Raw genomic sequence first — 27495 nt, 5'->3', positions numbered from 1 at the left:
CACAGTCTTCATCCCCATTTCGTAGACGAGGTGACTGAGGCACAGAGAAGTAAAGGTTCCCCCAGCAGACAAATGGAGGAGCTGGAATTAGAACCCAGGGCCTTCCGACTCCCAGGCCTGTGTTCTATCCACTAGGCCGGGGGAGACCAAGACAACGAAGACATTCAAGGCTTCAAAGGTCCAAGAAAGTCGCCGTCTCTCCCGCGTGGGAGAGAAATTCGCCCCAACTCTGTAGTGATTCTTATTTCCAGAGATGGAGAGGGGGCTAGAAAGCAGAGGTGGTATATCAGGTCCACTCGGCGAAATGGTTGGAGTCGGGGAAAAGTGGAAGCTGTTGGTTGCCGAGGCCTACCGGTAGCAATTTCCAGCAGCAGGCGTAGTGAAATGAGTAGGAGACGGTTGAATTGGGGGGTTTTAAATGGTGTTTGTGACGCGCCTCCTGTGTGCCGGGCACTGGGGAGATAGAAGGTAATCGGGTTGGACACAGTTCAAGTCCCCCGTGGGGCTCCCGGTCTGAACCCCCGTTCTACAGCCGAGATCATCGGGGCACAGAGAAGCTAAGCGATTTGCCCAAGATCACGCGGCAGGCAGGTGGCAGAGCTGGGATTCGGCCTCAGGTCCTTCTGACCCCAAGGCTCGTTTCCCGTCCACTAAGTCACGCTGCCTCCCCAGTTGCTGAATCCGGTCTTTGCCCTAGAGCTCGTCCACCCGAATAAATCTGTCTTCTCGCTGCACCTTCCAGATTCATCGGGGAAAGAGCCCGGGCCCGAGAGTCGGAGGGTCATGGGTGCCGATCCCCCTTCTGCCCCTTGTCCGCTGTGTGACCTTGAGCAAGTCACTTCTCGGTGCCTCAGTTACCTCATCCGTAAAATGGGGATTAAGACGGCGAGCCCCCCGTGGGGCGGGGACCGTGACCCACCCAATGCGCTTGCAGCCAGCCCGGCGCTATCGAGAGCGCCTGTCGGATACTATCATTACTATTTAATATCCTTCCCGGGTGCGCGCGTGGCCCTCCTAGAGGACTCCCTGCCCGGAAACGGGCCGTCAGCCAGCTGCCGTTCCCGCTCCGATAGATCGATCTCCCCGGGAAAGGGACTACCGAGCAGTTATTCTCTGTCACCTTTCAGCTCTCTGGCTCCGTTCCACTGCAGGAGTCTTATCCGACCTACGGCTGAAACGAATGCAAGTCTGCCCTCCGTCTCCCACCCGTCTAAATGGTTCGGCTCCGGAGACGGAGCGCCCCCGAAAGCCCCGCGGCGAGCCGGGGACCACGGCCGGGATGAGTGGAGGCCCTCCGGCGGCAGGCGAACGATCGATTACCCCCGTCGGGATCGGACCGCGGGCAACCCGCTGCACTTCGGGACGGGAAACGGACTCGGTGAGCCCGGTAGAATCATTTCCTTCCGTCGGCTCGGGTGCAATTAGCAACTCCCCTCAACTGAAGAGGTGCACAGATTTCCTGCGGCCTTCATCGCATAGCAGGCGGTCGGAAGGGGAAGACCGAGGCGGTATTCATTTCAGCGGAATGGAAATGAATCCCCGGCACCGCCGAGTCTGAAGCAAATAAACCGTGTCACTAGACCAAGGTGATCGGTTGTAACGTACCTGCGTTGGATGGTTCTGGATTCCTTTCAGCCTTCGCGGGCTTTCCGCTCCTAAGGAAAGCCTACTGGCTACTTTAATGCTCCACTTTCCTTCTCTGATGAATTCCCAGCACCTCGATGGAGAGCGGCCCAATAGCCACCTTGAGGCACGTAACTACGTATTTATTTATGCTCTCCTTCGGCGGCGCCGGTGTCTGTATGCATAAATCAATCACGTAGTCTATCCTTTCTTCCGAGTGTGGAGTCGGTAAATATCCCCTTGCCTTTCCCCGCGACCGTTAAAGTGTAAACCGCTTGCGGGCAGGAAACTGTACCCCCTGGTTTCCGCGGCGTCTCTCTCGGCTCTGTTCCGTGATACGTTAACCAAGGTTGACCCTCGGAGACGATCCCGTCAAGCGGAGGACCACGGGGCCGCCCCACCGGGTCTTCGCGAAATAGAAATTACAACAGAGGAATTGGAACAGAGGGGCAGCGCCGGGGAAGAGGCGGGGCGGCCCTTGAGCTGAAAGTGCAGCGCCTGCTCACTGGGTGCGGAATCAGGGCTTGGGAGAGTACGATACGACGATATAACAGATACGTTCTCTGCCCACAGTGAGCTCACAGTCTGGGGTGGGTGGCGGGAGGCAGACATTAATAGAGATGAATAAATTAGAGATCTCTACATAAGGGCTGCGGGGCTGGGAGGGGGGATGAATAAAGGGCGACTGAGTCAGGGCGACTCGGAAGGGAGCGGAAGCAAAGGAAAAGAGGGCTTAGTCAGGGAAGGCTTCTTGGGGGAGATGTGCTTCCAATGAGGTTTTGAAGGCTGGAGGTTAACTGTGTGTTGGATATGGGGGGGGGGGGGCGGGGGGGGCTGCCGTAGCGATGTCTCCGCTCATTTTTCGGCGTGTCGGGAAGGCTTTGGTCGTGACCGGGACCTGCACGGTAGGGGGTTCGGCAACCCGAGGTCCCCGCGGGGCCTGCTTTTCCACTGGACGTGCTGGAGCCTAAGTTGCCTGGCGCCTGAGAATCTGCTCCTCTAACCCCAGTTCTCCATTTTCCTTACTCTGCGAATCACTGTCCTCGCCTTTTATGACGTTTCGGGGTTCTCGGTGTTCCCTCCTTCCTTTTGGGTCCGCTACCAAAACTGGCACCCCCTCGTTCTGAGATTTTGAGCCCTCCCCACAGAGGCCAGATCCACGTGCAATCCTCATCTGTGAATTTCCTGCCCGGGAAGTCTAGGTAGAAGCGTCTTTCTTCTTCCACAACCTTTCTCGCAGAGAGTGACGCTTATTAGCTCTCCTAATTCTCTTTCCCTGCGCCCAGTCCACGCGCCTGCAGCGGGACGAGTTTTCCTCGGTGGATGGATCCGGGCAAAGGACCCGGTTTTCCCTCCCTAGCGGGAAATCGATCCTTCAGCTCCTCCCGGCGCGTCTCTGGAAGACTGCGATCGAAGAACACCGATCTGCTGGTCAAGGTCTTTATTTTTTTCTGAAAACCCACTGCGTCGCCTAGACGCAGGAAGAAGCGATTCGGTTTTTTCAATTGTCCGCCCATCCCGGGTGGCATCCGCCGTGGTCGTTATTCCTTGGCAGAGGTCCGGACACGTCTTGATCTCCGCTTCTCTGTAAGCTTCTTGGAGCGACGTGTCTACTGCTACTGTATTAATAATCAGTAGTAATGTGGCCTTTGTTAAGTGCTTGCTGTGTGCCAGGCGCCGTACTAAGCGCCGGGGTGGATCCCGGTTGGCCCGGTGGAGTGCACAGTCGCCGTCCCCGTTTTACAAATGAGGTAACTGAGGCCCAGTGAAGTGAAGCCACTTGCCCGAGGTCACGCAGCGCACGAGTGGCAGAGCCGGGATCGGAACCCACGATTTTCTGACTCCCAGGCCTGTGCTCTATCCACCGCTGTATCCCAAGCGCTTACTACAGCGTTTGGCGTAGGCGAAGCTTCTCTGCTGCGTGACCCTGAGCCCGGCCCCTGACTTCTCTGCGCCTCAGTTACCTCATCTGGGAAATCGGGACGAAGACTCTGAGCCCCACCTGGGACGACCCGATTACCTCGCATCCACCCCGGCGCTTAGAACAGTGCTTGGCACGTGGTAAGCGCTTAACAGATACCGTCATTCTCGTTATCTTTATTATCGTAAAGGGCAACTGGCAAAATCGAGATTAGGACTCCAGGCCTCTGGCTTCCAGACCCACGCTCTTTCCGTTACTCATTCAGTGGTATTTATTGAGCGCTTACTACGGGCGGAGCACCGTACCGAGCGCTTGGAACGGACAAACCGGTAACAGATGGAGACGGTCCCCGCCCTCTGACGGGCTCAGGGTCTAATCGGGGGAGATCCACCTCCTGTGTGCCCAACACCGTACCGAGCGCTTGGGCTAGAGGAGCAGCGTGGCTCAGTGGAAAGAGCACGGGCTTTGGAGTCAGGGCTCATGGGTTCGAATCCCGGCTCTGCCCCTCGTCAGCTGGGTGCCTGTGGGCGAGTCTCTTCACTTCTCCGCGCCTCGGCTCCCTCGTCTGTAAAATGGGGACGAAGACCGCCAGCCTCACGCGGGACCACCTGATGACCCCGTATCTCCCCCAGCGCTTAGAACGGCGCTCCGCACAGAGTAAGTGCTTAACGGAATCCCGACGTGATTATTGTTCGTAGGCCACGCTGCTGGTTTGGTGGCGCCGCATTTCCAGATCATGCGCCGGTGGGTTTAGGCGTGAGCTCTCGTTCCTTCTTCCACCGGGCATCTTCCCGTCGTCAGGATCCGCGGAGAGGCGACCGTCACGCTCCTGAACGGCCGCCTCCTCCTGGAACGTCAAAATAGGGAATGCGGACGGCAATTTTGTGGCACCGGAGCCTGCCTCCTTGCGGAGGTCCCTCTTAGGGGCGAGAGATCGGTCCAACAGGAGAGTGCGGTCGGCAACTTCCCGTTGGGTGATGTATCCTGGGGTCGAAGGAGAGGACAGATGTGACTGGAGTTAGGCGGAGGAAGACAGGCCCGTGCCATCACAGCGGGCTCGGGAGTCGGAGGTCGTGGATTCGCATCCCGGCTCAGCCGCTTGTCAGCTGGGCGACTTCGAGTCACTTCTCTGGGCCTCACTTCCCCCATCTGTAATACGGGGGTGAAGACTGGGAGCTCCACGCGGGACAACCCGATCACCTTGTATCCTCCCCAGCGCTTGGAACAGTGCTTTGCGCGTAGTAAGTGCTTAACAAATGCCATAATTATCATCAATATCAGGTCGTAAACCCTTGGGCCATATCTTTTATAATTAGTACCGATGAAAGTCTATTACACAGGAACAGAATGTGATGGGGGTTTCGGAGGAAAGTCCAGCTGTCCCCTCTGGACCTCTGGAGGCTGTGCTCAGTGCTCTGTCATTATCATCATCATTATTATCATTATCATTATTATTATTATTAATGATGATGGTACTTGTTAAGCGCTTACTATGTGCCAAACGCTGTTCTAAACCCTGGGGTAGAGACAAGGTAAACAGATCGTCCCACGTGGGCCTCACAGTCTCAATCCCCATTTTACAGATGAGGCAACTGAGGTACAGAGAAGCTAAGTCACACAGCCCATAAGTGGCGGAACCGGGATTGGAAGCCACGACCTGTGACTCCCAAGCCCGGGCTCTTCCCACTGAGCCCCGCTGCTTCGCTCCGGAATAGGGCCCACCTCCTCCTCCCCCTTGAGATTCTCCCCTCTGGGAAGCGGCCGGGGAACGGCGCCTCCCAGGTGTGGGAAGCGGCGTGGCTCAGTGGGAGGAGCCCGGGCTTGGGAGTCAGAGGTCGTGGGTTCTGATCCCATCTCCGCCCCCTTGTCGGCTGGGTGACTTCGGGCAAGTCACCTCGCTTCTCCGGGCCTCAGTTCCCTCATCTGGAAAATGGGGATGAAGACCGGGAGCCCCGCGTGGGACGACCTGATCACCTGGTAGCCACGCCCCCGCGCTCGGAGCAGTGCTTCGCGCACGGTAGGCGCTCAACAGACGCCGTCGTTGCTATCTGCCTGCTCTGTGCCCTTGGACAGATCACTTTTCCGTGCCTCGGCTTCCTCCCCCGTAAAATGGGGAATGAATAGCTGCCCCCTTGTTAGACTGTGAACCTCATGGGGGACGGGAACTGTATCTGATCTGATTATATTTCGTCTATCCCAGTGCTTCATACGTAAGTAAGGACTTAAAAATAGTAGAGAAGCAGCGTGGCTTAGTGGAAGAAGCATGGGTCCGGGAGTCAGAGGTCACGGGTTCTAATCCCGGCTCGCCCGCTTGTGTCAGCTGTGTGACCGCGGGCGAGTCACTCAACTTCTCTGTGCCTCAGCCACCCCGTGTGTAAAATAAGGATCAAGACTGCGAGCCCCACGTGGGGCAACCCGATGGCCTTGCATCCTGTCCGGCGCGCTTTGACAGATGCCATCGTTATTATTACGGGAGTCACCGGTATCATCATTCCATCCTTCTCCTCTGACCTCGGCTTCGTCCTTCACCCTACGCCTTCCTGTTTCGGCGGAGGCGTGGCGCTTACCCAGTCTCCGCTGGTGGTGGAGATTGAAGATGTACCGTCGGTAAAGGTTGTCCCTCAAGGGCTGGGTGTCATAAATCCTCACGATACCGCTGAGGTAAGCCTGCTGTCCTCTCTTTAGGCCCTGGAACAACAGAGAAGCCCAGCGTGTGGGTTAATTGGATTAAAATACGATGAGCTCACGGCTCTCACTGACTGGGCTCCTTGAGCGTTTGAAAACAGGAGCCGGAGGGGCTGTTTCTCCCTCTGCTTTCCTAAGCAGGCCGACATCAGTTGGCAGGAGAGCAGTTCCGTCGTACTCGTCCAACGCTTACTCTGTGCAGGGGCCTGGACGGAGTGAGCGGGACGGTTCGAATCCCGGCTCTGCCGCTCGTCCGCTGGGTGACTGTGGGCAAGTCACTTCACTTCCCTGGGCCTCAGTGACCTCATCTGTAAAATGGGGATGAACCGTGAGCCTCACGTGGGACGACCCGATGACCCTGCATCCACCCCAGCGCTTAGAACGGTGCTTAACAAATCCCAACGCGATTATTATTATTATTATTATTATTATTATTATTACAATACAGCAGAGTTGGCAGACACGCTCCCCGTTCCCGGTGAGCTCACGGTCTAGAAGGGAGAGAAATGGCCAACGAGCAGGGATTTAAGGGAAGCGAAGGAAGGGATTCGTGTGCGAATCGGTGCAACCCGGGATTGGGAGCAGCAGACCTGGATTCTAATCCTGCCTCCCGCACCGGACTTCTCCGTGACCTCAGGTAAGTCATTTGACTTCTCCGTGCCACAGTTGCCTCCTCTGTAAGGTAAGGATTCAGTGCCCGTTCTCTCTCCCCGCTTAGACCGGGGAACGGGGAATCCGTCGGAACGGATCAACTCGTATTTACTTCCGCGCTTGGGACGTAACGAGCACCGCAGTTATTATCACTGAGGGCAGAGAGCGGTGCGGTATCTTCTCACTGCCGATTTTGTGCCCATTTCGGTGAAGGTGAAATTTTCCATCTTTCACTAGTGGCCTGATCTACGTTCTCCCAATTGGGGGAGAAAATGGGTTAACTCATTTGTGCTCGGGTCTGCGACGGTGACTTTCATAGTAACTCTCGTCCTCCTGCGGCTGAACACCGTCCAGATGGATGAACCAGGTTCAAGGTGCGCGCGACATCCCGAGCCCGGGGCCCCCAGAGGTCTCCTGTGCCTTCCAGGGGGACCACGCCGGGATGGTCGCCGTCAGTCGATCAGTTGTATTTCCTGAGCACTTACTCTGTGCGGGGCACTGTCCCGAAACGCTCGGGGGAGGATAACGGAATTAGTCGGCGAGGCCCCGCCTCCTAAGACCTTACAGTCTACCGGGAGATTCTTGGGGTGCCCGAACTGGTGGGAGTGGGGGAGAGGGGGAAGCTCTAAGAAGCGCCCTGGGGGTCAGGATAGTTCTGACTGGGGCAAGCCTGGACCGGGTCGGCGTTAGCAGAGGCCCTGCGGTCGCTGAGGGAAAGCTGAGGGGGTGGGCTAGCAGGCTGAAGACCGTCTGCGCCTGGAGTGGCCCAGAGCCATCCCGCAGTGGCTAAGGAAATGTGCTAGCAAATCCGTTAGTGCGACGTATACGCCATATTCCTGTCCCTTACTCCCCCTCCTCCTCCTCCTCCTAATAATGGCGGTATTTAAAGTGCTTACTACGTGCCGGGCACTCCCCTAGGATACGAGCAAATCGCGTTGGACGCGGTCCCTGTCCCACACGGGGCTCGCAGCCTCGATCGCCATTTTACGGATGAGGGAACTGAGGCCCAGAGAAGTGAAGTGACCGGCCCAAGGCCACACAGCGGCCAAGGAGCAGATCCGGGCTTAGAACCCGTGACTTTCTGTCCCCCCGGTCCGTGCTCCATCCGCTACGCCTTGCTGCTCCTACTTGGAGCTCTGCATCCCCCATTCTCTTAGGGGGGATTAACCTGATCTGCTCCGTCACCAATAATGCCGGTCTTGAAAAGGCACCGGTGGACAGCTGAGCATACTGACGAAAGACTTCAAGGAAAGGTAAACTCCACCGAGTCTGACCTCTACCTTCAGTAAAGCGGCATCCCAAGAAGAGGAAGAGATTTGTTTGCGAGGAATTTGGGCAGAACTCTGGGGCCCCCCTTGCTCTTTCCAGCTTTCTCTCATCTTCTTCCTGCCCATCCGGAGGAAGACAAAGAACGAGTCAATTAAAAAAAAAAAAAAAAAAAAAGCTTGATTTATATAACCGTCGAAGGAGCAAACCGAAATAGAAATAAAACGAATCCATCCCTTAATGGTAATGATCGGATGCTTATCATGTGCCGAGTAGGTGCTCGGGAGAGAAAAAACATGTTAGAATCGACGGACGTGCCCCCGGTCCACGGTGGGCTTACTGTCTCGACGGAGGGATAGACATTAAAATCGGTTACAAATAAGGGAGACGGACATTTGCCAAAATGCTGTGGGAAGTGGGGTGAAATCAAGGGATTAAGGAGTCTCGATCCAAGTGCGTAGGAGGGCCAAACGGGGGAAACGAGGACCCGATCTTGGAAGGCCTCTTGGAGAGGGTGTGATTTTCAGTAGGGCTTTGAAGATGGGGAGAGAGGAGGTCTGTTAGATATGAGCGGGGAGAGAGTTCTCGGCCACAGGGAGAATCTGGGCAAGGGGTCAACAGCAGTGTAGACAAGATCAAGGTGCAGGTGGTTTATAACCTAATGAGTGAGTGCGATCATTATTTAATCTAATAATAATAAATGTAATAATCGAGATCGAGGTGCCGGTGGTTTATAATCTAATGAGTGAGTGCGATCATTCTTTTATCTAATCATAATACATGTAATAATTTGCCTATGAAGGGAACAAATGCTTAGATAGCAGAATACACTGATATGCAGAAAAGTGGAACGGGACATCGCCACAGCAAAAGAGTCGAGGTGTCTGGGAGTCGCGGGGACCTGGGTTCTAATCTTGGCTCTGCCGTTTGTCCGTTGGGTGACCTTGGGCAAGTCATTTCACTCGCCTCGGTTACTTCATGTGTAAAATGGGGGATAAAGGCCGGGGGCCCCGTGTAGAAAAGGGACTGTGTCCAGATGGATTTGCTTGTATCCACCCCAGTGGTTAGTACAGTGCCCGGCCCATAGTAAGCCCTTTATGATTACTACAGTTATTACCGTTATATTGTATTATTATTAGAGACCTCCACTAATAATCCTTAATCGGCGCTTCCCCATCTCCCCATCCGACAGAAATTCCTCACCGTTGGCTTATACCCGCCTACCCTACCTCTCTGATTTCCTTCTACAACCCAGCGTGTATACTATGCGTCCCTAATTCTTGTCTGTCTTGACACCAACCCTTTGACCACATCCTCCCTCTGGCCTGGAGCCTCCTCTCCATATGCAGATACCATAAATAAATACCGTACCCAACAGACCACCACTCTCCCACAGTCCTACTATTAATAATCAGAATAAATAGGGTATTTGTTAAGTTCTTACTACGTGCCAGGCACTGTCCTAAAATCATACTTCTTCCAAAAGGACTCCCCCGACTAAACCCTCATTTTCTCTACTTCTCTAGGCCTTGGATCCGTACCCCTTAAGCACTTGATATTTGCCTCAGCCCCAATAATATTCATTCATTCAATAGTATTTATTGAGCGCTTACTATGTGCAGAGCACTGTACTAAGCGCTTGGGATGAACAAGTCGGCAACAGATAGAGACAGTCCCTGCCGTTTGACGGGCTTACAGTCTAATCGGGGGAGACGGACAGACAAGAACAATGGCACTAAACAGCGTCAAGGGGAAGAACATCTCATAAAAACAATGGCAACTAAATAGAATCGAGGCGATGTACAATTCATTAACAAAATAAATAGGGTAACGAAAATATATACAGTCGAGCGGACGGGTACGGTGCTGTGGGGATGGGAAGGGAGAGGGGGAGGAGCAGAGGGAAAAGGGGAAAATGAGGCTTTAGCTGCGGAGAGGTAAAGGGGGGACGGCAGAGGGAGTAGAGGGGGAAGAGGAGCTCAGTCTGGGAAGGCCTCTTGGAGGAGGTGATTTTTAAGTAAGGTTTTGAAGAGGGAAAGAGAATCGGTTTGGCGGAGGTGAGGAGGGAGGGCGTTCCGGGACCGCGGGAGGACGCGACCCAGGGGTCGACGGCGGGATAGGCGAGACCGAGGGACGGCGAGGAGGTGGGCGGCAGAGGAGCGGAGCGTGCGGGGTGGGCGGTAGAAAGAGAGAAGGGAGGAGAGGTAGGAAGGGGCGAGGTGATGGAGAGCCTCGAAGCCTAGAGTGAGGAGTTTTTGTTTGGAGCGGAGGTCGATAGGCAACCACTGGAGTTGTTTAAGAAGGGGAGTGACATGCCCAGATCGTTTCTGCGGGAAGATGAGCCGGGCGGCGGAGTGAAGAATAGACCGGAGCGGGGCGAGAGAGGAGGAAGGGAGGTCAGAGAGAAGGCCGACACAGTAGTCTAGCCGGGATATAACGAGAGCCCGTAATAGTGAGGTAGCCGTTCGGGTGGAGAGGAAAGGGCGGATCTTGGCGATATCGTAGAGGTGAAACCGGCAGGTCTCGGTAACGGATAGGATGTGTGGGGTGAACGAGAGGGACGAGTCAAGGATGACACCGAGATTGCGGGCCTGCGGGACGGGAAGGATGGTCGTGCCATCCACGGTGATGGAGAAGTCTGGGAGCGGACCGGGCTTGGGAGGGAAGATGAGGAGCTCAGTCTTGCTCATGTTGAGTTTTAATAGTATCCAATAATAATACCAATAATAGTACCAATAGTACCAATAGTACCAATAATAGTAATCTGGGGGCTCGCTAAGTGCTCATTATGTGACAAACACTGTTTTAAGCACTGGGGTAGATAGAAGTTAAGCAGATTGGACCCCGTCCTCGTCCTACAAGGGGCTCACACTCTTCACCCACATTTTACAGATGAGGTAACTGAGGATGAGAGAAGTTAAACGACTTGCCCAAGGTCGCACAGCAGATGTGGCAGACCCGGAATTAGAACCGGGTCCTTCTGACTCCGAGGCCTGTGCTCTATCCATGCTGCCCCACAGCACTTCTGTTCAGTCCCCCAAGTCTATAATTAATTTTCATGTCTGTCTCCTCCGCCAGACAGCAAGCCCCGCTTTTGGGCAGGGATCACATCGTCCAATTCTACTGGACTCTTCTCTCCCAAGCACCCGCTTCGTTATTTGCCCCAAAATAAGCGCTCAATAAATGTCATCGATCGATCGACTGATTGATTGGGACAAAGAGAAAACCATCGTCAGGGAAAGCTATTTGAAGAAGGTGCGATTTTAGAGGGCTTTGAAGATAGGAATTGCTGAGTTTAAGCTGATTTGAAAGGGGAAAGGATTTCAGGTGAGGAGAATCGATCGATATCATTTATTGGGTGCTTACTACATGCAGAGCATTGTGCTGAGCGCTTAGGAAAGTACAATGCAGCAAAATTGGAAGACACATTCCCTGCCCACAAGTCTAGAGGAAGGGCGTGAGCCAGGAGCCAGAGAAAGGAGAGTCAGAAACGAGAAGGAGCGTGACCTAGTGACAAGAGCACGGGCTCGGGAGTCAGAGGGCGTGGGTTCTAATGCCGCCTCCGCCACTCATCTGCTGTGTGACCTTGGGCAGGTCCCTTCATTTCTCCGTTACCTCAGTTACCTCCCCTGTAAAAGCGGGATTGAGACCGTGAGCCCTCCGTGGGACAGGGACCGTGTCCAACGCGATTCGCTTGTACCCACTCCAGCACTGAATATGGTGCCTGGCACATAGCGAGCACTTAACAAATGCCATAATTATTAATATCATTATTACTATTCGATGCAGCGAGAAAGTGAGCCTGAGAGAAATCAAGCCAGTGAGGGGGGATACAGGAGAAGAGAATGAATATGTAAGAGAGAGTTAGCGGTTCTTTCCTTTCAAGAGCCTCATGCGAGACGGGTTACGTCCGATCTGATTAACTTTTATCTATCCAGTTCTTAATAAATACCCTCATCCTCTCCATCAACGCCATTCCTGTTATTATCAGTATTACTACGATTACTGGCCTGGTGGGCCTCAGAGCCGAAGGTCGGAAGTTCCTGTTCAACGTGGAAAGGATTAAACGACCGCGGAAGACTTTTAAGGAGTGGAGAGGCACAGATATAGTGCCGACGTAGAAAGACGACCTGAGATGCCGAGTGAAACACGGACTGAAGACGGGAGAGGCCGGAAGCGGGAAGACAAGCGAGGAGGTGGGCGGAGTATTCGAACAGGGATGCGGCCAACAGCTGGGCCACGATAGCGCCCATTTGGATGGAGAAAAAGGAGCAGCGGTGGGAAAGAATCAACCGGATCTAGCGCCAGACCTGGAAGTGAGAGTTGAAAAAGAGCGAGAGGTCAAGGGCAACGCCTCATCAGTCGGTCAGTTATATTTATTGAGCGCTTACCGGGTGCAGAGCGCTTGTACTCAGCGCTGGGGACACTACGATATCACAGTCGACAGACACACTCCCTGCCCACAACGTGCTTACGGTCTAGAGGGCGAGCTCACCGTCTAGAGGGTCCGAGGTCCACGGCTACGAAGGCAAAGAGGATAGTAACACTGATAACTGTAATGGGGGAGTCGGGTGACGAAGGTTCAGCGGGAAGGATTCAAAATACTCATAAGATATTTATGACGGGACATATTTTGTAAGTAGATTACATATATATTTGTTAGATATTACATCAGGTTCTATCTTATCAAAAGCAGCGCGGCTCAGTGGAAAGAGCCCGGGCTTCGGAGTCGGAGGTCGTGGGTTCGACTCCCGGCTCTGCCACTCGTCAGCTGGGTGACTGCGGGCGAGTCACTTCGCTTCTCTGTGCCTCAGTTACCTCATCTGTAAAATGGGGATTAACCGTGAGCCTCACCGTGGGACGACCTGATGACCCTGTATCTCCCCCGGCGCTTAGAACGGTGCTCTTCGCGTGGTAAGCGCTTAACAGATACCGACATTATTATTATATTAAGATATCCACATAATTCCTACAAAATATATCATAGTATTTGGTATTTGCTCACGTAACTGCCCGTAACGGAGGATTTCCCTCACCCCCTACCGTACCCCATCCCAGTTTCAACAATCGCAAAAAAAGTGGCGTTTTCCCACATTTCTGCTCCTTTGCTGTGGAGTTTAAGTGTGTCAGGATCACTTCTCCCCTCAAACAGAATAAAGAGGCCATTGCCCTCAGGGAAATTACTTCTAAAGTCCATGACTTCGTGACTTATTGCTGAGAGCACGACGGCTGCCACTGGTCGCTTATTAAACAGTTGCCGTTAAAGTCAGAAAAGTTTGTTCAGACGGACTTACCCCGGAATACCGCCTCTGTGGAAGGTGGTGTTCGTGGACAATTCGGTCTCTTCCCTTCGTGACCCGAGGTCTTTTTCTCTCTCGTTCTTTATGCGGTGGTGGCTCATTCTGTTGACAGCCCGATATCCTAGCAACATCGAACGAGAGAAACGACGCATTCTCGAATTCTGGCTGAGTCTCAAGTGAATTCTGCCTGCATTTTTTAGTTATTTATTTATTTTCTTCAACTTTCTTCCCCAGGGTCAGCGCGTGTTGTTCCGGGCCCGGGTGTTAGCTTTCGGGGGCTCGTGTTCCTTCTGTCTGTAGGAGCCTGGTCCACAAAGTGTGTTTTCCTGAACTAAGTGTGCATAAGCCACTTTCTTGGAGAAGGGAGTGAGCATCCTCTTCACCGCAGAGCTTGGGAAGCTGAGGAGTCTTTTAGGAGCGACAGATGTCTCACCTGACGCTCTGAAATACCACCAAGTGAAAAAGCGATGGGAAATGAAAAGGGCTGAGGAGCCAGGAGAGTTCTCTCGCCCCGTGCGATCCCTCCCACTGCTGATTCCCGGAACAAAATCCACAATAAAAGAAGAAATCCAGCCAACAAAGGAGAAAAAATAAGAAACGCCCAAACATTGCATGTGGTAAACAGATGCATATTCAGAATCTGTTCTAGCCAAAATGCTTCTGAGAGACTGGGGAGAGTTTCTTAGAGGGCAGGTGCCCTTTACCATTAAATTTCTCCCCACTCATTCATTCCAGCGTATTTATTGGGCGCTTACTGCGTGCGGAGCACTGTACTAAGTGCTTGGAAAGTACAGTTCAGCTCACTGGGCTTACGTGGCCACTCGCCTTCGAACAACAGGGTGGTAATTAGAAGCAGCGAGGTCCAGTGGAGAGATCGTGGGCCTGGGAGTCAGAAGGTCTTGGTTTTTAATCCTGGCTATGGCCAATTGCTTGCTGCGTGACCTTGAGCAAGTCACTTAGCTTCTCTGGGCCTCTACTTCCTCAGCTGTAAAATGGGGATCCCTGCTCTCCCTCCTACCTAGAGTGTGAGCCCCATTCCGGACAGGGACTATGTACGGCCTGATTAACTTGTATCCACTCCACTGCGTAGAAGAGCGTTTGACACACGCGTAAAAAACCCAAAAAACCTTTGTTCCGAGAAGCAGCGTGACCTCGTGGGAGTCAGAGGACCTTGATTCTAGTCTCAGTTCGGTCACTAGTCCGCTGCGCGACCTTGGGCGGGTCATTTCATTTCTCTGCTCCTCAGTTACCTCATTTGTAAAATGGGGATTAATAATCGAAAAATCGTGGGGATAGTGGTAAACGTTTACTGTTTGCCAGGACATAAAACTGGGAATCCCATGTGGTACATGGACTGTGTCCAACCGAATTAGCTTCCAATAATAATGCTGGTATGTGTTAAGCGCTTACTATGTGCCGAGCACTGTTCTAAGCGCTGGGGTATACAGGGTAATCAGGTGAGTCGCCACATGAGACTCACGGCCTTAATCCCCATTTTACAGATGAGGTAACTGAGGCACGGAGAAGTGAAGTGACTCGCCCACAGTCGCACAGCTGACAAGTGGCAGAGCAGGGTTTCGAACCCATGACCTCTGACTCCCAACCCCATAGAAGCAGCGTGGCGCAGTGGAAAGAGTACGGGCTTTGGAGTCAGGGCTCATGAGTTCGAATCCCAGCTCTGCCGCTTGTCAGCTGTGCGACTGTGGGCAAGTCACTTCACTTCTCTGTGCCTCAGTTCCCTCATCTGGAAAATGGAGATTAAGACTGTGAGCCCCACGTGGGACAACCTGATTCCCCTGTGTTTACCCCAGCGCTTAGAACAGTGCTCTGCACATAGTAAGCGCTTAACAAATACCAACATTATCATTATTATTATTATTATTATTATTATTAACCCCATGCTCTTTCCGCTGAGCCGTGCCGCTTCTCTATCTACTCCGGGGCCTAGTATAGTGCCTGGCACGTAGTAAGCGCTTAACGAACACCAGAACCCATCCCACTCTTCTCCCCCGCAAAATAAAAAAAGCTGCCTCGCCCATATATCTATTTCTAGGGTAGATTCAGAGGGAATTGGTCCTGCTTACATTTCACTTCCTTCTTTTCATTCTTAAAAGATAAGAGGACGTGGATTTTATGCCATGGGGCCTCGCACCAAGTAGACGCTCAAATACTACTCTCGTTAATAATAATGATGGTATTTGATAAGTACTTACAATGTGCACTGTTCTAAGCGCTGGGTGGGAGATACAAGGTGATTCAGGTTGTCCCACGTGGGGCTCACGGTCTCAATCACAGTTTTGCAGATGAAGCCCAGAGAAGTGAAGTGACTCGCCCAAGGTCCCACGGCTGACGAGCGGCGGAGCCGCGATTAGAACCCACGACCTCCGACTCCCAAGCCCGGGCTCTTTCCACTGAGCCACGATTATTTTTACCGCTGCTATTCCCACTCCTCCTGCGACTACAGATCAGGATTCTGACGGGCGTCAAGGTGGGTTGCTTAGTTTTTCATGAAAAGGCAGGAAAGAGAGAAAGGGAAAGCGGGTCATGGTCTCGATCCTCTTAATAATAAGGTAATGATAATGTTGGTATTTGTTAAGCGCTTACTATGCGCAGAGCGCCGTTCTAAGCGCTGGGGTGGATACAGGGTGATCGGGTTGTCCCACGTGAGGCTCACGGTTAATCCCCATTGTACGGATGCGGTAACTGAGGCGCAGAGAAGTGAAGCGACTCGCCCACGGTCACCCAGCTGACGAGCGGCGGAGCGGGGAGTCGAACCCATGACCGCTGACTCCGAGCTCTTAACCCGGTGAGATCAGGAGCAGGCAGGGAGAGAGTAGGAAGTCACGGAATCGGCTTCCATACTGGACTTCCTGAAACCGATCTTTCCCTGCTCCAGGGGATCGGTCACTCAGCTGGGACTCTTCATTTCAAACAAACCTACGGCCTGTGCCTTGTTCCTGCCTCTCCAGACAACAACCTCATGCCTTCCCCCTTGAATAGAACTCTCTCCATTCAGGGCTCACAGAACACAGCTCTCCCCATCTCCCGAACCCTTCCGAGATCACCTCTCTTCCAGGCCTTTCATCCGGTCGTATTTATCGAGGGCTTGCCGCGCGCAGAGTATCAAGCGCCTGGGAGAATACAATATAGCGGTCGACGGACCCATTCCCGGCTCCCGACGAGCTTACGGTCCAGAGGGGCTGTTCTCCCTCCGCCCTGGACGCCGAGCCCCGGACGGGACCGGAGATGAGTCTGACTGGGTGAAATGTGGTCGGTTCCGAGGCGCGTCCTAACGGCCCCACGGCGCCGTGAGAGAACGAGCAAGCCCGTACCCGGTTTGAAAACGGACGCCTCCCCCTCCACCCGAGCGCCGTCCGACACCGTGCCGCCGAAACATCCCGACGAGAGCGAATCGGGTCTCACTCAGGACTCTGGCCTTCCACGATTAATTTTTAATTCCCCCTCTTGATGTAACCAAATGCCTCTTCAGCACTTGAGCGCACCATCTCAGCGTTTTAGTACACGTGAGCACCGCCCCCCTGCCCCATAGCATTTATTTACAGATCTTTTATATCCATTACTTCCCCTAGCAGTAATTCATTTAGAGGTCCATCTTCCCCACTACGCTATAAATTGCTCAAGGGCAGCAGGCATTATGTCTTTAACTCTTTTTTTACGCTTCCAACAGTTAGTCCAGTGATTTCTTCCCAAGCATTTAGTTCAGTATTCTGCACACAGTGAGCGCTCGGTGAGGACCGTTGTTTAATTAATTTGCGCGTAAGTTTTCGATCAGATACCGTCGATGTAGTGACTCTTATCCGCTCTCATCTTCCACTGCGGCCCAGGTTGGATTCTTCATTCCTCTCAGACTATCCAACTCTCTGTACCTCGTTCTCATCTCTCCCGCTGCCGACCTCTTGCCCCGCCCTTCCCTCCGCTGTCAAAACTCTTCTGAAATCACACCCCCTCCAGGAAGCCTCCTCTGATTACTTTCTAATCTCCCCTCTTCTCATCCTCCCTACCGCCTATTCAGTTCCGGGCCATCTGAGCGCTTAAGTACTCTCTTCCTCCTGCAGCAATCAATCAATCAATCAATCAGTGGTTTTTATTGAGCACGTACCGTGTCCAGAGCACTTGGGAAAATACAGTGCCACGGAGTTGGTATATGCGATCCCTGCCCGCAAGGGATTTACAGTGTGGTATTATCGGACGTGTCTTACATAGCCTGTTCCTCAAGTAATGGCTCATGTGCATATCCTCTTTACCTTTTTCTTCCTATGAGTAACTTATTTTAATGCCTATTTCTCCCACTAGATTGCAAAGTCCTAGAGAAGCAGCATGGCCTAGTGGACACAGCACGGGCCTAGGAGTCAGAAGGACCTGGGTTGAGTTCTGATCCCAGTTCCGCGACCTGTCTGCCGGGTGACCTTGGGCGAGTCGCTTAACTTCTCTGGTCCTCAGTTACCTCACCTGTAAAATGGGGATCAATACCGTGAGCCCCCCGTGGGATATCGACTGCGTCCACCCTGATGAGCTTGTATCTGCCTCAGTGCTTAGTTGTCGTCTCCTTTTCCTCCCTCCCTCTTTCTCCTCCTTCCTCTTCCTTTCTTCCTCTTTCCTCCTCCTCCTTTCTCCTTCTCCTTCTTCTTCTCCTATCATATCCGAACTTGATCAGTGCATCAGCTTATTCACAGTTTTCTCTGCTTCCGGTCTCTGCCCTCTCCAATCCATACTTCATTCTCCTGCTTAGATTCCTTTCTTCACACATCTCCCCGCTTCACAAACTGCTTGAAGGCAGAAAGTGTGTCTACTAACTCTGCTGTCCTCTCCCAAGCACTTGGGACAGTGCTCTGCACCCGGTTGGCCCTCGATAAATACTGAGGATTGATAGATTCTTGTGTGGTCGTGAGAACCCGAGGAGGAGACGAGGATTTCCTTCCATAGTGAACTTTTCCGAGTGTGTTGCTTGAGAACTCGTGGGCAACACGGAGGGAAATCCGAGGAGATCCCTTCGAGGGCGGTCACCCGATCTCTGTTTTACATCTATTTTACTTGTGCTGAGTCTGTCGACAGGAGAATAACTTGTAAGAATTTTCCTTCTAAAAGTTAAACATCTGGGGTTCGTGGATTTTTCTGCGAAAAGCCCGTCCAGGGCATCGGGTCTGCTCTCTTTTGGGTGGCTCCGACGGCTCCTCTAAAAGAGCAGTTCCGCAAATGGGATTCCTGGGTCACTTCACTAAATGTTTTCCTAGGATCATGTCCAGGATTTGGAAGCGAGGAATTCAGCGGGCTTAATTTTCAGGATTAGACAGCCCCAAATTGACACTGATGGAGGCCCCGGGAATTCCCCCACCCCAAACACTCATGCCTCCAACATATATCCGCGGGAGAGAGCCAAGCTCCTTCACTGGTCTGCCGGGAATCGTTCCGCTGCCTACAGGCGGGATAGAACAAGGTCATCTTGCCTGCAAGACGCCAAAGGCCTCTGGGCAAACCTGAAATAGCCCTTCACCACGTATACCCACGACCCTTCCTTCGAAGGGCTCCCGGGTGTCCTGATGGACTCTTAAGTGCCATCCCCATCCTGTACATCCTGCAGCTGTCACCTTCTAGTTATTCCTTTAATTTCCTCATCTATAAAACAGGCCCTGTCCAAGCCCAGAGGAACCTAGCTTTCAAAAGGACGCAGTGATGACAGGTGGTGAATGCTGGCTTGGAATCTTTTTTTTTTTTTTCCCCTGTAGCAAAGATTAGATAATGATCTTAGAGAACGCTCTTGAATTCCACATAGCAGACATTGGAGATCAGTGATTCGACAGCTTGACTAAAAGTACTGCAAACCATTCCTTGGGTGTCTCTCCTGCGAGAAGTGAAGAGAAAGATTTTCTGTTAACATTCAGACTACTCGCTAACTGATCTCAGAAGAACACTGAGGAGGGATTCTCTTCTCACCCAGATAAAGTCAGCTGGGAGAGATATTTTACCTCAACTCGCCACCCATTCCTTTAGGAATCCTCTGTTCCTGTCAAAACATCTTTCGAGCTACAGCCCTAAATACCTTGGCAGAGCATTTTTTTTGACAGTCTTAGTAACACTATATTCATGCCTTCAGTCCTATCTTTTGAGCGCTTACTGTGTGCGGAACACTGTATTAAGTGCTTGGGAGGGTACAGTTTAAAGATAAACTGACACGTTCCCCGCCTATAATGAGCTTATAGTCTAGAGGAGCTCACTATATCTACTCCATCCCGGCACGGCCAAGTGGAAAGAGCACAGGTCTGGGAGTCGGATAATTATAATGGTAACGATTAATAATAGTCCTTTTTAAGCACTTACTCCGTGCCAAGCACTGTTCTGAGCAATTGGGTCGATCCAACTTAATGAGTTGGACACAGTCCCTGGTCCACGTGGGGCTCACAGTCTCACTTCCCATTTTACAGATGAGGGAACGGGCTTAGAGATGTGAAGTGGCTTGCCCAAGGTCACAGTCTGTCATCAAATTCCGTCGGTCCCACCACGGCATGGCTAAAATCCGCCCTTTCCTCTCCATCCAAACTGCTACGTTGATGCAGTCGTTCATCCTATCCCACCTACATTACTGCATCAGCCTCCTTGTTGACCTCCCAACCTCCCCGCTCTACAGAAATACTCGGGACCTGTCACCCCCCTCCTCAGAAATCTCCAGTGGTTGCCCATCCACCTCTGACTTTAAAGCTGTTCATCCCCTCGCCCCCTCCTACCTCACCTCGCTTCTCTCCTTCTACAACCCAGCCCACAGAGTTCACTCTTCTAGCGCTAACCTCCTCACCGTGCCTCCATCTCTCCTGTCTCGCCGCCAGCCCCTGGCCCACGTCCTGCCTCTGGCCTGGAAAGCCCTCCCTCCTCAAATCCACCAGACGGTGACTCTCTCCCCCCTTCAAAGCCTTATGGAAGGTGCACCTCCTCCAAGAGGCCTTCCCAGACTAAGCCCCACTTTACCTCATCTTCCACTCCCTTCTGAGTCGCCCTGACTTGCTCCCTTTGCTCTTCCCTACCCCCGACCCCACAGCACTTGCGTACGTATCTGTAATTTATTTATTTGTATCCTTGTCTGTCTCCCCCACTCTAGACTGTGAGCTCGTCGTGGGCAGAGAATGCAAACTATTTATTTCCCAAGCACTCAGTATACTGCTCTGCATATTGTGAGCACTTAAAAATACAAATGAAGGAATGGCAGAGCCGGGATTAGAACCCATGACTTTTTGATTCCCAGACCTGAGCTCCGTCCACCCCACCGTGCTGCTTCTCTCTAATCCTAGCTCTGTCACTCCTGTTTCATCTTGGGCAAGTCCCTGTGCCTCAGTTTCCTCTATGATAAGTTCAGACTGTGAGCCTCATGTGGCGCAGGGACTGCGTCTGACTTCTATCTACCCCAGTGCTTCGTACAGTGCTTGGCACATAGTAAGCACTCGACAGATATAGTAGCGATAGTAGTAATCCCAACTCCATCTAAAATGGCAAGTATTATTCATTTCCTGCTAATAATAATCATTAAATTGTGGCATTTGTTAAGTGCTTTAGAGCTGTACAGCACCGGGGTAGATAGAATATAAGCCGATCAAGCACGGTCCCCACCCTACAGGGGCTCGCAGTTTAAGACGAGGGAAAATAGGAGTTGAATCCCCATTTTCCCCTCTCGGGGTCGCACCTGGAGAGTTTCCAGTCCTCTACCGGTCTCGAGTGCGGGAGGGAGAGTCAAGCAGAGGCCTGTCCGCTCCATTCCTAGCTCTGGCAGTGGCTAGCGAGTGGAAGGCAACCTGCCACAAGTCGAAACTGGGCAGCGGCGGCACGGGAGAGAGTCGAGGGCGGAGACTCAGGTTTACCGCGGGGAAGGAGGAACTGGTAAACCACTTCCAAATTTTTACCAAGAAAACTCTATGGATCCCCTACTGGAACGATTGCAGGCGGAGGTGGGACGTTCCGGGGGAGATGTGTCCATCACGTCGCTATGGGTCGGAGACGACCCGACGGCATATGACAACTGAGCATCCTCGATGTATAGATGAGGAAACTAAGACACAGAGCGCTTAAGAGAATTTCCCAAAGTCATTCAGCAGGCAAGAGGCACAGCTGGGACTAGAACCCAGGTCCGCTCCTTACCCAACCTCTTTCAGAAAGGGGAATAGAAGCCAGAGGCCCCTGGACAACCATCAGACAGTCCCAAGGACCACTGTTGAGGTGAACATTTTTCTAAATCCTGTCTGTTCACTCCCAGTGCCTACCCAGTGCTTCCAGGGCCGGAAGATGAGGGCATCTTAAGGCAGGAAGGAGCGTTCTTCTCCTCCCAGTTCCACTCCGAGCCAGTGCGGCCCCCAGATCGGCTCATCTCCCTCGGGCAGAGGGAGGGAGAAGGCAGGCCAGTGCATATGTGTGACCAGGTGATTACAATAATATTCGTTAAGTGTTTACTAAATACCGTATACGGTGCTGAGCGTTGGGGTAGATATGAGATAATTAGTTCCTACATGGGGCTCACAATCCATATAGGAGGGAGAACAGGTTTTTATGGACTCCCATTTTGTTTACGAGAGAAATGAGGCACAGAGAAGTTAAGGCCACGCAGCAGGTACGTGGAAGAGCCAGGACTCAAGGCCTCCGACTGCCAGGCCGACGGTCTTTCCACCCGACACTGCTTCCGTGATGACGTGAGTTTGTCAGGCCCCTCCAAGGCTAGGAAACAAGTAAGGAGACAGCATATCTCTCTCTCTCTGCCACTTCAGGAGAATGTTTTGCTCGCCCCTTCCCCCAGTAGAGAGAAGAATTCATTCTAGAGGAAGAGACATCAGTGTTAATGGTCACTGAGCGTGAGAAAGTGCTTTCCCTGTTGCCTTCCTGGAATCACCCTCTCCCCCATTCAAGGGAAGAGGCATTTTAGCGATTACAAACCAGGATGGTAAAACCCAGCTGGTTCCCAAACAGATTTAGAGGGAAATACCGCCAGTTAGTCAATCGAATTCATCAATCCGTGCCGCGTAGACACGGGCAGTAGCCAGAAATTGCTCTTTACTGCTAACTGCAGGAGCGCTCACCATGGAAAAAACCAATTATAATGTCGATGTCTAGGCTTTGTGCAATAGCCTGCTGGGTGGAACAGCTCTTCCCGCAGCTAGGAACGAATAGATAATTCAATTAGCCAACTGAAGGCATTAGCCGTCTTTGCCTTTCGATGGGTACCATCAGATTTCATTTAGGAAAATCTTTCCCATTCTGACTCTGGATTATCCAGTAGACTAAATTCTTCCATCTTTTATGGAGTGCTCTCCTGATCTCAGGGATGGCAAAAACCAGACACTCCATTCAGTGCTTCTCCAGGATCCTGCACAAAGAAGAAACTGCTCTTTGGAGTTCTTTCTCATCGTCGATAATGTCATCGTTAGTCACTGCGTTTGTTAAGCTCTTCCTTAGAGCAGAACTCCACGCGAAATACTGGGGAAAGGAATAAACAAATCAATTCAGCAACCCGCCCCTCGGGGAGCTTACAGTCTAAAAAGGGGAGCTGAGGAGAATTGGCGAGAGACACACGGGAAAGAATCCCACAGAAGTACAACCAATCAAACGGACAAACAAGTACACACCGACGGCAATAGTGTGGAGTTCAGCTATTCAAGGATCAGTTTTAAGGCTTCTCGCCAAACTCCCCAGTCAGCAGCCACAACTCTCCCAGGAAGAGAATGGTTGGCACTGGTCCGTCCCTGCTGATCTCTCACCTTATCCCTCTCTAGCCCTTAATTTTCTACTACCGGGCCCCATGTGGGTAGGGAACATGTCTGTCGTTCTGTACTCTCAAGCGCTTGATAGAGTGCTCGGCCCACAGTGAGCACTCGGTAAATACCACCGATGATGATGCATTCTGAATAAACTTAGATATCACCCAGAAAGGATGCCGGTTCTTATCGAAACTGCATGTGTGTCGGGGGTTTCTGTCCAATCACCTCCCTGCTGTTACCCCCGAGAAGCAGCAGAGGAACTGAGAAGGCATTTATTTAGGGAGGAGCAAGATGGGGGCCAATGAGGGGGCCCAGTGGAGAGAAGCTGTCAAATATCTCTCCTTTCCCAGCTGGATTGCTCTCTGACTGCCTCCTCTTCCTCAATCTTCCTCAATAGCCTTACTTCCGACTATAAAGCCATTTAGTCCGTGGTTCTCCGGTTTTCAAAACCCTCTGTCCATCTCCGCATCCAACGGAGACTCCTTACCATCAACTCGATCCCCTCGCCCATTCCTACCTCACCTTGATGCCTGCCTGCTACAACCCAATCGGCACATATCGCTCCTCTAATGCCAACCTCGATCCCATCTACCCCACCCACGTCCTGCCTCTGGCCTGGAACACCCTCCCCCCTCGTATCTGATAGGCCATCACTCTCCCCACCTTCAAAACTTTATTAAAAGCACATCTCCTCCAAGAGGCCTTCCTTGACCAAGCCCTCATTTCCCCCCATTCCCATCTGTGTCACTTGGATTTGCTCTGTTCACTCTCTCTTCAGCCCCGCAGCACTTACGTACCCGTTCATAATTTATTTATTTAGATTAATGTCTCTCTTCCCCTCTAGACTGTAAGATCCTGGTGGGCAGGGAGCCAACTGTGTTATATTGTACTCTCCTAAAGGTCTAGTGCATTGCTTTGCACACAGTCAGCACTCAGTAAATACTATTAATTGATTGATTGAGTGATTGATTTTGTCTTCTCCTTCTCCTCTTCTTCTTTTTCCCCTCCTCCTCCTCCTCCTTCTTCTTCCTCTGCTTCATCTTATTATTACAGTGATTATTATTACTATCGTTATCATCTATAGCGGTATCTATCATCAGAGAAGCAGTGTGGCTCGGTGGAAAGAGCCCGGGCTTGGGAGTCAGAGGTCATGAGTTCTCATCCCCGCTCTGCCGCTTGTCGGCTGTGTGACGGTGGGCAAGTCACTTCACCTCTCTGGGCCTCAGTTCCCTCATCTGCAAAATGGGGATTAAGACTGTGAGCCCCACTTCGGGTAACCTGATTACCTTGTATCCCCCCCAGTTCTTAGAACATAGTAGGCACTTAACAAATACCATCATTATTATTAATATTGTTATCTATAACATTTGGATAGAGCACGGCCTGGGAGTCAGAAGGCCCGGGGTTCTAATTCCGTCTCCACCGCTTGACTGCTGTGTGACCTTGGGTGAGTCACTTAACTTCTCTGTGCCTCAGTTACCTCATCTGTAAAAATGGGGACTGGGAGCCCCATTGGGAAGAAGGGACTGTGTCCAACCAGATTAAATTATTCTACGGCAGAGTTTAGGAAAGTGCCTGGAACCTAATAAGTGCTTAACAAATACCACAATCGTTATTTTTATTATTATTACTTTGGGCAAAGCTCAGTATCGTACTAAGTGTTGGAGAAAAATACAAGTATAATAACACAGACAAGATTCCTGGCCCACAGTCTGTAAGGAGGTGAAAGAAAGACTATAATGATAATTGTATTTGCTAAGCGCTGTACTAAGTGCTGAGGTTGATACGAGATGAACAGTTCGGCCGTAGTTCCTTCCCCTCCTGGGTCTCAGAGTCGAAAAGGAAGCAAGACTAGATAGTTAACTTCGGGGGGCCTCAGTTTCCTCTGAGATAACTGGGAAATAAGTGACTTGCCCATATTCACACAACACGCAAGTGGCGGAGGCGGCTTTAGAACCCAGATCTCCCGACTCTCGGCTCTTAGCTCTTTCCAACTGGCCACTCTCAATTCAGCAGAAACGATAAATTAAGATCGGCTCCAAAAACAACAAAAGCTGAAGGGAGGTTTCCCGGTTTCTCACCACTCCAGCCATCCCTCGTTCAAAACATCGAAATAGTAAGCCTTTCAGCTTCGGCCCAGAAAATCTTCCCTCGTGCCGTACTTCTGCCTGGATTGTAGGAAGACAGCACCGTTATTTTTTCCTCAGCTCCCTTATCCACCACCCACACTGCCTCTTTCGGGCCTTCGACTTCCTTTTTAAGCTTTCAGAGGACGCTTCCTCCTTCCCTCCCATTTAAATGTTAAAGTCTCTCATGAGCCCCCCCTTGAAGCACCCCCGAGGCATTCTTAAAGTCGCCCCCCACCCTTAAAAAGCTTCCTATAGATGCCCCGTGCGAGTCTCTGTTCCTCTGCTCACTTCACCCCGGCCATCTCTTACCTGAGATGGTTCTCCTAGCTGGCAAGGCGACGTTTCTGCTTCTCCGGGAGTTTACCAGGAGCAGATCTCTATTCAGCAGTGCTGGTTGCCTGGTAACTGGTTACATTTCCATCAAAGAAAAGATTGTTTTTCTTCCTCGTGAACATTCCTTCACCCTCGCTTGCCTGCTCTAGTTAGTGTACTTGGCCCTCTCAGGTCTGTTCAAGGGTCTTTCCGCCCTTCTAGTTCGACGATGCCTTCTCAATCCTTCCTGCCTGAACCAGGGATACAAAATGGCTGTACAGTAGCAACTCTGTTCTCATGCAACCATCTGCCTCGAAGAGTGGGGCCGCGCTGGGTCGAAGTGCAAGGGAGAGGGAGAGTGGGAATTTCATCCCCACTTTCCAGATAAGGAAAATGAGGCACAGAGAAGTTAAGTGATTTGCCTGAATCGAACTAGAACCCAGGTCCTCTGACTCCCCGGCCCGTGCTCTTTCCGCTAGGCCAGACAGGAACCGTGTATATCAACTATGTCGTACGCTCCCCAGCACTGGGTACAGTGCTCTGCACCGAGGAAACTGTCAATAGATACCACCGGTTGAATGAAGCCGTTCCCTGCATTCCTCGTATAACTAATCCGTGACCCAAGATGATGTCCGGCGTAGCCCGCTGTGGTCTGAAGCCTCTTGCGATCCTGGGAAGGCCCGGTTTCCCCAGGTTCTTCATCGGTGGATCGTGGTAGAATAGGAATTTCCTATTCTAACTCAGGTGCAGAAGCAGGTGAAAGCAGATGCTCCAGCAACCTGAAATCACCTATGTCTCTTCCTGTCACCTTCTCCGCACACAAGGGACTCTTCTGGTGAACTGCCCCTCCGACCTCCGAAGGGGATGAAAGAAACCAAAGCTGCCGGACTCTAAAAGCTGGCGATTAGCCTCACCCTACGCTCTCTGGTTTAATGTTACATAGAGCACAAATGAGTCAGTTTTTAGGAACTGACTGAACTATGAGAGAACAGAGATCTGTTAGGGGATTTTTCAACAGAAAGACATAGAAACGAAGTTGCTCTCTATGCCCTGAACTGCATTTGAAATGCCTGGTTGCCACCAAGGATAAATGGTTCTTTCTAACCAACGATTCCTTTGTTGACATTTTGATTTTTATGTACCAGATGGCGTGCAGGGAGATTGGCAACTAGAGTGCTAATGGCCCAGCTGGGGTATAGTCTTGCCATCAAAATGGAACTGGGTAACATAGGGAAATGCAGAGTGAACCAACTAATGAGTATATTTCGCTTTTCAGTTTAGGAAGGAAGATGCCAGCTATTTTTTCTTTTCCAAAGTTTACTGCAGAGATGAAGGAAGATCCAGGAGCCTTGCCAAACTAGATTACTAAACTGGTACGCATACCGGCCTGGAGCTGTGGAGGCTCTCAGTTGGCACACTTGTGTGTGGCGCATGGCCCCGTTCTGGACAGCAATTCCTTCCCAGCCTGGCGATCAGACGGATACCTTCGGTCTCTCCCCGCCTGCCTGTCTAGGCCCGGAGGAGGTGGAATAAGTGGGTGAGTCCATCCGTTCTTCCATTTCGCCCGGTTCCTCCGAGCTCCGCTGCTGCGGACGCTTCCCCGAGGCGACGAGCGGTTCAGTTGGTTAACAGATTTGGAGTTGGACGAAGATGACAAGTGAATCCATGTGCCAACTCATAACCTCCCCCCTCTACTTCTAAGACAGGTTTGAGTCTCCTGCCTCTTTACGCTCAGCACTTTTTCTAAACCGTAATCATGATGCCGTAATTGTTTTAAGGCATGCCTCAGGAATCTTGTCAACTTTTAACGCGAGACACCTCTGACTGTCTGAGTGGTTCAGATTAGATGTCAATAAGGTATG

General features: G+C 51.8%; 1 protein-coding gene across 6 annotated transcripts; it reads right to left on the bottom strand.

The window, feature by feature from the left end:
* Positions 1-4141: 4141 nt before the first annotated feature.
* Positions 4142-25942, bottom strand: FAM216B (family with sequence similarity 216 member B). Of its 6 annotated transcripts, none has more exons than XM_029047935.2 (6): positions 25631-25942; positions 25274-25360; positions 13441-13567; positions 8161-8266; positions 6112-6232; positions 4142-4528 (listed from the first exon to the last, which is right to left on the bottom strand). In XM_029047935.2, the coding sequence occupies exons 3-6, from the start codon at positions 13545-13547 to the stop codon at positions 4230-4232; spliced, it is 633 nt and encodes a 210-aa protein (XP_028903768.1). In that variant the 5' UTR covers positions 13548-13567; positions 25274-25360; positions 25631-25942; the 3' UTR covers positions 4142-4229. The 6 variants fall into 6 exon arrangements, with proteins under 6 accessions (XP_028903768.1, XP_039770892.1, XP_007671455.1 ...); XM_039914958.1 differs by lacking the exons at positions 25274-25360; positions 25631-25942 and adding exons at positions 12277-12456; positions 15660-15696; XM_007673265.3 differs by lacking the exon at positions 25274-25360 and having other exon boundaries at positions 25631-25941.
* Positions 25943-27495: the final 1553 nt, after the last annotated feature.

Source organism: Ornithorhynchus anatinus, chromosome 20 (genome assembly GCF_004115215.2).
Source record: "Ornithorhynchus anatinus isolate Pmale09 chromosome 20, mOrnAna1.pri.v4, whole genome shotgun sequence".
NCBI lineage: Eukaryota > Metazoa > Chordata > Mammalia > Monotremata > Ornithorhynchidae > Ornithorhynchus > Ornithorhynchus anatinus.
The sequence above is the reverse complement of the archived record's forward strand: the minus strand, read 5'-3'. Positions and strand labels throughout refer to the sequence as shown.

Excerpts from the sequence above, each read along its gene's own strand:
- FAM216B (XM_029047935.2), bottom strand. The coding sequence starts at position 13,547 with ATGAGCCACCACCGCATAAAGAACGAGAGAGAAAAAGACCTCGGGTCA. Across the intron at positions 8,267-13,440 it reads CACAGAGGCGGTATTCCGGG|GAAGAAGATGAGAGAAAGCT; the intron begins GTAAGTCCGTCT and ends CCGGATGGGCAG. Across the intron at positions 6,233-8,160 it reads GGGATGCCGCTTTACTGAAG|GGCCTAAAGAGAGGACAGCA; the intron begins GTAGAGGTCAGA and ends CTGTTGTTCCAG.